Consider the following 9,289-nt stretch of genomic DNA (forward strand, 5'->3'; position numbering starts at 1 on the left):
CACAGCTATACCAGGACTCCTGGGACAGCAGAGAAGCCCCACACGAAGGATGTCTCATATTATTGTTATTATTATTAATAATAATACAACTCCTATCATGCACAGCCACACCTGGCCGGCTCAGTGTGATGGATATTAGAGAGCTCCGCCCACTCTGTTCTCAGAGCAGCCAATCACTGGCAGGAAAGCGCTGTATGTGATTGGTGGACTCCCTGTAGGGCTGTGAGGGGGAACTTGCCTGAAACAAAGATGGCCGCCCAGTGTACTCCATGAGACGTCACATCCGCTCATAGTTGCGTTTCCCCGGCCTTTTACGTGCTGGCTGTGGGAGGAGCATGCGCAGTGCAGATCAGTGTCAGGAAGGGATTTGTGTAACCAGGACGCCCAGAGGTAGTGGCTACAGGGCTAGAAATCTAAAGGTAAGAGGTACGGGGCTGCAACTTTCTGGGGAAGCTCAGGGGTAGTAGGTCCTGGGCTATGGCAACCTGTGGGGACAGGCTGTAGCCCAGAAGTAATGAGTGCAGAGCTGGTGAGATCCCAGGGGCAGTGGGTACATGACTGGAACACCATGGGGTGGACTGGAGATACTGGGTACATGGCTGGGACACCCTGGGGGGAAAATGCCCCCTGCTCCAGGACTAGCCCTTCCCATCCACTGATATATACCATTTACTGGTCCTGTCAGCGAGGGGTAGGTGTGGCACGGCGCCCTGACATGGCGCCCTCACACCTACCTCTGTGTTTAACACCTTCACCTTCAGTGTCATGTCTCTCTCTCCCGCATCGGGGGCAATACTGCTGCTCCTATAATCGGGGGCAATACTGCTGCTCCTATAATCGGGGGCGACACGGCGGCTCCTGTAATCGGCAAGATACGGCGGCTCCTGTAATCGGGACGACACGGCGGCTCCTGTAATCGGGGCGATACTGGGGGCTCCTGTAATCGGGGCGCCACGGGGGCTCCTGTAATCGGGGCGCCACGGGGGCTCCTGTAATCTGGGCGATACGGGGGCTCCTGTAATCTGGGCGATACGGGGGCTCCTGTAATCGGGGCGATTCTGGGGGCTCCTATAATCGGGGCGATTCTGGGGGCTCCTGTAATCGGGGCGACACGGCGGCTCCTGTAATCGGGGCGACACTGGGGGCTCCTGTAATCGGGGCGATACTGGGGCTCCTGTAATCGGGGCGATACTGGGGCTCCTGTAATCGGGGCGATACTGGGGCTCCTGTAATCGGGGCGACACCGCGGCTCCGGTAATCGGGGCGACACGGGGGCTCCGGTAATCGGGGCGATACTGGGGGCTCCGGTAATCGGGGCGATACTGGGGGCTCCGGTAATCGGGGCGATACTGGGGGCTCCGGTAATCGGGGCGATACTGGGGGCTCCTGTAATCGGGGCGATACTGGGGGCTCCTGTAATCGGGGCGCCACGGGGGCTCCTGTAATCGGGGCGATACGGGGGCTCCTGTAATCGGGGCGATACTGGGGGCTCCTGTAATCGGGGCGATACTGGGGGCTCCGGTAATCGGGGCGATTCTGGGGGCTCCGGTAATCGGGGCGATTCTGGGGGCTCCTATAATCGGGGCGATTCTGGGGGCTCCTGTAATCGGGGTGACACGGCGGCTCCTGTAATCGGGGCGACACTGGGGGCTCCTGTAATCGGGGCGATACTGGGGCTCCTGTAATCGGGGCGATACTGGGGCTCCTGTAATTGGGGCGACACGGCGGCTCCTGTAATTGGGGCGACACGGCGGCAACGGTAATCGGGGCGATACTGGGGGCTCCGGTAATCGGGGCGATACTGGGGGCTCCGGTAATCGGGGCGATACTGGGGGCTCCGGTAATCGGGGCAATACGGTGTAATACTGTTTTTTGTGTCATGGACGATTGTCTCGTTTTAAGACGTCTTGATGTCTTTCTTCCCAGCAGGTTCCTGGTTTCTTCTGATGGAGATCTCCCGCGTTCCATCGTTTTCACGCCATAAAGTGTGAATGTTTTTGGGGTAAATGCTGGGTAACAAGGGAGGTCTCTACACGAAGGTGAGTTTGGGATTGAAGGCGCTGCCGCTCGTACGCGAATGGACGGGCAAACCGCGGACAGAACGTTTCCGTGTTCCGGATACAAGAATCGATTCGAAACAAAGGCAGAACCTACCGGAGATGAGCCGCCCCCCGCCGGGGAGAAACCGTTTGAGTGTCCGGAGTGCGAGAAACGTTTCACCAGGAAGAGAACCCTTCAGAGACACATGAAGCTTCACACGGGGGAGGGACTCTTTCCGTGTTCTGAATGCGGAAGGTTCTTCATCACGAAATCCCAACTTGAGAGGCACGAGCGCATTCACACGGGAGAGAAGCCCTTCGCGTGTTCGGAATGTGGAAAGCGCTTCATCACGAAATCAGAACTGGTGAGGCATGGGTGGGTTCACACGGGGGGGAAGCCTTTCGCGTGTCTGGAATGCGGAAGATGTTTTTACACGAAAACCAACCTCAACGAGCACGAGCGATGTCACACGGGAGAGAAACCATATGCCTGCTCTGAGTGCAAGAAATATTTCACCACCAAGATTGCGCTTACCGTGCACCAGAGAACGCACACGGGAGTCATACAGTTCGCGTGTCTGGTGTGTGAAAAGCGGTTTAACACGAGGGGGAACCTCAACGCGCACCAGAAAATCCACACCGGGGACAAACCGTTCACATGCTCCGAGTGCGCAAAGTGTTTTTACACCAAGTCAGACCTGAGTAGACACGTGAGATTTCACACCGGAGAGAGACCGTTTGCATGCTCGGAATGTGGAAAATGTTTCCACACGAAGTCAGAACTCACTAGACACGTGAGATATCACACGGGAGAGAGACCGTACGCGTGTTCACACTGTGAAAAGTGTTTTAACACAAAGGCGCACCTGAGAAGACACGAGCGATTCCACACCACGGAGAGACCGTTTGCGTGTTCTGAGTGCGGGAAATGTTTTAACGCGAGGACGCACCTGAGCAGACATGAGAGGTTCCACAGCGGAGAGAAGCCGTTTGCGTGTTCTCGGTGTGGGAAGTGCTTTAACACGAAGTCACACCTGAGTAGGCATGAGATCATTCACACGGGTGAGAAGCCGTTTGCCTGTCTCGAGTGCGGGAAATGTTTTTACACTAAAGCGCACCTCAAGAAGCATGAACAATGTCACACTGGGGAGAAACCCTTCGAGTGCTCGGAGTGTAGGAAAGGCTTCAGCAGAAAGTGCGCGCTGATTAGACATCAGAGAACTCACACCGGAGAGAAGCCCTTCGCGTGTCCCGAATGCGGAAAATGTTACGGCACAAAGTCAGAGCTCACCAGACACGCAAGACTCCACACAGGAGAGAGACCGTTCGCGTGTCCGGCGTGCGGAAAGTGTTTCGGCACAAGGTCGGAGCTCACCAGACACGAGAGGTTCCACACAGGAGAGAGACCGTTTGGGTGTTCTGAGTGCGGGAAGTGCTTCTATACAAAGGGACATCTCAGCAAGCACGAGCAGAGTCACGCGGGACAGAAGCTATTTGTGTGTCCTGAGTGCACAATGTGTTTTACCGAAGAGTCTTTACTCGCCGCGCATCGGAGGTCCCACATGGACGAGAAACCCTTCGTATGCTCTGAGTGCGGAGGATGCTTCGTTACAGAACCAGAACTCTCGAGGCATGAGGACCACCACAGAGGAGCGATAGAAGCTGTAGTGTTCTGATATGTTTTATGACAAAGCTTGCGCTCTCTACAAATCGGGGAAACCCTTGGTGAAAATGATTTCCTTGCAAAGGCTCTCGAGGAATGAAGAGTAAGAGATGCGGGCGAGTTCAGGACTTTGCGGAAAGACGATGGAACAAAACCACCTTAAATGTTCTGAATAAGTAACCGTGTTTAAATAAAAGAGCAACGCTTTGGTGTGTGAGAAGTGCCGGTATAAATGCGTGAGGGACCCTTCTTGAGGTATAATAATGGACAGGGGTGGAGAGGTCACTCGGAGAGAGTATACATCGTGAGGAAACTGTAAGAGAGGGCCGGATCGAGAGGCAATCGCAGCGAGAGCCACTCTAAGCATGCGTACAGCGCACACTGTGATAGCAAAGAGTAACACAACACAGACACAAAGGCCTAGAGACGAGACCCATCACCGTTCTGCTGAAGCCCTTCTCAGGTCCTCGGGAATGATGATGCATCAAGGGAGAAGCACTCATTGCACAGGAGTAGGAAATGGTGGAGAAGGCAATATGGCTCCTACAGTTTAAAGCCCTCTCTCAACACCGTTAATGAGCCCCCGTGTGGTAGGTGGGGTGCTTAATCCTAAAGTCTGCTCAGGGCCTGCACAAAAAATACAGAAAAGGGAGGACCACCCTAAAAAGCATGTATACACCGGGGGAAGTGACCGATATATACACGCAACGCAGCAAGAGATCAGCGCATGCCCAGCAGATACTATTTAAAAGCACATATCTGGGGCATGAATATTGCGGATTCTGGCACATTATGTGGCCATATATTGATTAGCCGTTGATTCGCCTTCATGGTGGCCCCTGGCCATGTGGCATATCTATATTGGCTTAGCAGTCCTACGCGGATTGGGTGGTCAAATTCTCCAGTGGTCCAGAGGTTGCCAACTGCATCCTTAGGGTCCAGAAAGGTTTGAGACGTTGCTTCTTTTCTAGGGTGGTGCACTCAGAGATAATCTGCCCAGGCTCGCCACCCATGCAGACCTTGAGTCCTTACCTCTTAACCAAATCAGTGACCACATGACCATGAACAAGGGTACACCAGGCGCGTGTAATGTCGGCCCTTCTAGGTGTGTCCCTCACACGAGTTACATTAATGGAGAGTATACAGATATTGACTGTGATGGAAGGCAGGTGATCACGTTTCGCCTTCTCACAGAGATTCAAGCGATCTCAGCCAAGGGGCATGGGGTGGGAGGCAGCACCGGGAACTGAATGACTGACTCCTGAGTTATTAACCCTTTCATAGCCCCTCATTGAAGATTCTATGCAGTGGCCCGCCAAATGCGTTGCCCAACTGTCTCTAATACCGGTTGTCATGGAAACCTTGACTTGCCATTTTTTAAAGATACACTTAATTGAGTCACCTGCATTCCAGCAGGGAGATCAACTATAACATACCGGGAACAAAAGCACCAACTGGGAGTTGAAATTAGCCGCAGTAGAACACCGGTGGCTCTGCTACAAGCCACCTCCTGAGGGTTGCTCAAACGTAATAAATTCACCCAATGTGGTAAAAAAAGAAAAATATATACTTCAATGTAAACTGAAGATTCTCTTAACCCAGGAACATGTATACATAATACACACAAATAGTGCAATATTTAAGTCTAGCTGGTGCCCAGACCCCAGTATAAAACAACAATTTTGTGAGACAATAGGAGAGGACGGCTTGGATGGGGAGGAGTTGATCTGGTTGCGATGATGTGTTGAAGCATTATGATGATGGTTGGGAGTACTGGGTGTCGGAAATGGGATATATTTGGGAAAAGGGGATTCCAGGTGCCGACGTGCCTTCGTCTAGGGGTAAATAGTTTAAATTCACGTAGCTCGATGCCATCCGTGATGCAATTCCTGGTAGACAGTGAGGTGAGTTAGAAGAGAGGGGGAAAGGTCAGGAGCAGGGATATAGAGTAGGGTGTCATCTGCTTATAGGTGGTACTGGAGCAGGGATATAGAGTAGGGTGTCATCTGCTTATAGGTGGTACTGGAGCAGGGATATAGAGTAGGGTGTCATCTGCTTATAGGTGGTACTGGAGCAGGGATATAGAGTAGGGTGTCATCTGCTTATAGGTGGTACTGGAGCAGGGATATAGAGTAGGGTGTCATCTGCTTATAGGTGGTACTGGAAGCCAAAGGAAGAAGTAAGTTGTCCGAGGGAAGAAGTATAGATGGAGAATAGCAGAGCCTTGAGGAACACCAGTAGGTAGCGGTAGGGAGAGGAGCGAGTTCCGTTAGAACGGTTGGATTTAAGCCATGAAAGAGCCGTGTCACGGGTGTATATCCGTGTATACGGTATGGTCTTAAAGTTATTGCTTAGACCAGAGCGTCTCTTAGAGGTAAATGATGGAAATACAACGGTGCAAATATGATAAGAAGTCCTAATTATAATGCGTAAAACCCACAATTATGATTGGAGGATTTCAATCAATAGGCGGAGAATATGATAATAAGCCCTGTCTTTAAAAGCTTATGTTTTAGACAATTTGAGAGCCCAGACACTTGGAATTTGGAACATCACAAGATTTTGACACCCTATTTTACTCTGATAATGACTTTGAGTTTCTAACGCATATAACTTGGAGAAAGTTATATTTCTTTCCACTGAATCTGGATTGATATCTACAAGGACCAGTCGGACCGCAGCAACAAGTGGTGGTAAATAGAATGGTTTTATTATTCTGAACAGAGGAGAATTTTGTCTGCTTCAGTGTTGAAGAATTTATTCCCTTCTGCGGGGTAATAGTTTATGACATTATTGTATACGACGTTATGGTATACGACGTTATGGTATACGACGTTATGGTATACGACATTTATATAAGGTAGTATCATTTGATGAAGCTGAAATGTCGATGCCATGTGCTTGTTCACCTGTTGCGTTTTCTGTGTGTTAGACTCGTAAGATAATAATTCATATTTGATAACTTATCAATAATACCCTGTGTTTTGGATTAATACTGACATGTTTAATCTGTATTTTATATTCTGCACGGGTAATATAGATATTTTATAAATTGTTACAATAAATAATATTTTTGATTGACAATCGTGGTAATGATATAATATCTCATTCTGAGTTATAATTTTCGGTGCGATCTGAAAGGATTTAGGATCGGAGATAAAATATAGGGTATCTCTTTATAATAATATTGTGGATGTGCTCCTACAATAATTAACAGCGTCAGTATTTGGTGTATGTGATAGAATATTGGTTTTGCCTATTTTATCTCATTAATACCCCTAACAACTTCCAGAAGATTCTTCCGCAGTGTCGGCACAGAGCTGTAGACACCAGAGCCAAACTCACTCTAGAAGGTGTCTACAGTCATGTGCACTGATTGTACTGCTGGCGGCCATTTTGTTGGAGACCAAGCTCCTTTGCTGGCTCCAGTAACATGGCTCCTGTAAGTAGGCGGGGATCCATGCACAGATCTTTTGTTCCGGGGATCGGGATCTGTTAGGAAGGAGTCACAGAGGCTGTCCAAGAGGGCCACGTCTGCAGGGACTTCCTCAGAGCAAACCTCTTGTAAGGTCAGAATGTTTGCTGGGTATGAGGGTATTGCAGGGTTCTACGGGCATAAAAGCCCCGATAATGTGTATAGAAACAGCAGGAGAGCCCATGCAACTTTAAAAGCCTCTACCACTTATGCTTGGAGGCTGTTTAACTTATCTACCACCCTCTCAATAAATGACAGGGACCACCTCCCCACTGTGACAAAGGAGCTTGTGCTAAAACAGGACAGGTGATTTCATTTAGGGACTGTCCTGGGCAATACGGGACACATGGTCACTATACTCTGTATATGACTTTTGAAAGCATGAAAAGTAAGACATGGTGGAGCAATGGAGGCATGGAACGGTCTCCTAGTGGTGTTGGTAATATGTGTTATTTGTGATAAGTATCAGACAGTCTTCTGCTGGACAGACTGCATCATCTCACTCTATAGGATTTAGCTTTATCAGCTTGAACTGTGAGCAGGAGACTTCAGAGACCTGCACCCCTCCCGTTGCCTAGCAACAAGTATGAAAGGAATGCAAGTGGGAAGCAGGAGATGATGTCACTGCCCACTCCTGGCAGGAAGTGATGATGTAAAAGGAGCTGGAAAACAAGATCCTTTGCCGGGATTCTCTTCCATTCCTGAAGGTAAGATCTGGGGGTAGTTTAGTTACAGGGGCAGTTTGTGTGCCTTGTGGGCTATATTTGGGGTTTCTGGGGGTAGTTGCTGTGCCGTGTGGGGTATATATGGGGTATCTGGGGGTAGTTTAGTTACAGGGGCAGTTGCTGTGCCGTGTGGGGTATATATGGGGTATCTGGGGGTAGTTTAGTTACGGGGCAGTTGCTGTGCCGTGTGGGGTATATATGGTGTATCTCGGAGTAGTTTAGTTACAGGGGCAGTTGCTGTGCTGTGTGGGGTATATATGGTGTATCTGGGGGGGTAGTTTAGTTACAGGGGGCAGTTGCTGTGCCGTGTGGGGTATATATGGTGTATACAGGGGGGGCAGTTTAGTTACAGGGGCAGTTACTGTGCTTAATGGGGTAAATATGGTGTGTCTGGGGGGTATTTTAGTTACAGGGGGCAGTTGCTTTGCCTTTGAGGGGGATATATGGTGTAATCTGAGGTCTTGCTGGTTGCTGTAACTTCCTCTCTTTATTAACCCTTTATGTAATTCGTAAGCAAAAAGCCTCACTTTTTGGACCCAGTCGGCTCTTGTAGTTTTGCCAAGGGGCTTCCGCTTTTAATGCCAGGGTCAGCATGGAGAAGTACGTAAACCCCCTCTTCACTTATGATTACGGGACGTTCCTGCCCGTCGCTGCCGTCTTCCTTGTACCGAAAGCCGGTAGAAGATGGGTAGCTCGGTGCTCGGCGTAGAGGGGGAATAGAGTCTCCCAGAGACACGCCAGCAGTAGAAGCTGCTCTAAATAATATTCTAATACTTGCTTGTCTGTAGAGGTAAATTAATGCACAGCTTTCCTTACAGGCACTGAAATGGTTAATTGTCATTTGCATATTAATTGTGCTCCTCGAGATTTTTTGTATTTAATGTAATATTGTTTTACTTAATGTAAAGAACATTTGCTTTACTGACAAGGTGGTGGATATGTGGAACAGTCTCCCAGTAGAATTAGCTTGAGGTCCTTTCCTCATCTTTGTGCCTTTTTTATTATAAGTGGGTGTTTTCGTTGAGATTTTTGAAGACATTATTAATACGTTTAGTTTTAGAGTGATTTTTTTAGTCTGGCATTGCAGTGGTTAACTCTAGCCTTTTTGCTGTATGTAACCTCTCGCTCCCTGTCCTCGATTGTTTCCTGTGCCGTTTTCATATGCTAATACTGAATAGGCAGCACATGTTAGATTTATTGGACCCTGTATGCTTAACACATGTACCCACTTTGAACCTTGACCACATTTGGTGGGAATGTTGCCAAAAATACCAATCATAGCTTGTTTGAGCCTGCATGACCCCAGATAAAGCAACATTTGTAATTACTGGCCCTAACCCCCAAAAATGATTGAGAGGGAGAGAGAACTCATCTATAGCAGACAACA

General features: G+C 49.1%; 1 protein-coding gene across 1 annotated transcript; it reads left to right on the forward strand.

Annotated features, from left to right (window-relative positions):
- The first annotated feature begins 2,077 nt into the window (after positions 1-2,077).
- LOC149275526 (uncharacterized) lies at positions 2,078-3,715 on the forward strand. The gene has a single exon (XM_089504645.1). It carries the CDS (start codon positions 2,078-2,080, stop codon positions 3,713-3,715), a length of 1,638 nt encoding a protein of 545 aa, XP_089360771.1.
- The last annotated feature ends 5,574 nt before the right edge of the window (positions 3,716-9,289 follow it).

The sequence above is a fragment of the Sceloporus occidentalis genome, unplaced genomic scaffold, assembly GCF_023333645.1.
Source record: "Sceloporus occidentalis isolate IW3139 unplaced genomic scaffold, rSceOcc1.0.p SCAF_282, whole genome shotgun sequence".
NCBI lineage: Eukaryota > Metazoa > Chordata > Lepidosauria > Squamata > Phrynosomatidae > Sceloporus > Sceloporus occidentalis.

What these genes read in the sequence shown, in the direction of transcription:
- LOC149275526 (XM_089504645.1), top strand. Translation starts at nt 2,078, where the DNA reads ATGGACGGGCAAACCGCGGACAGAACGTTTCCGTGTTCCGGATACAAG.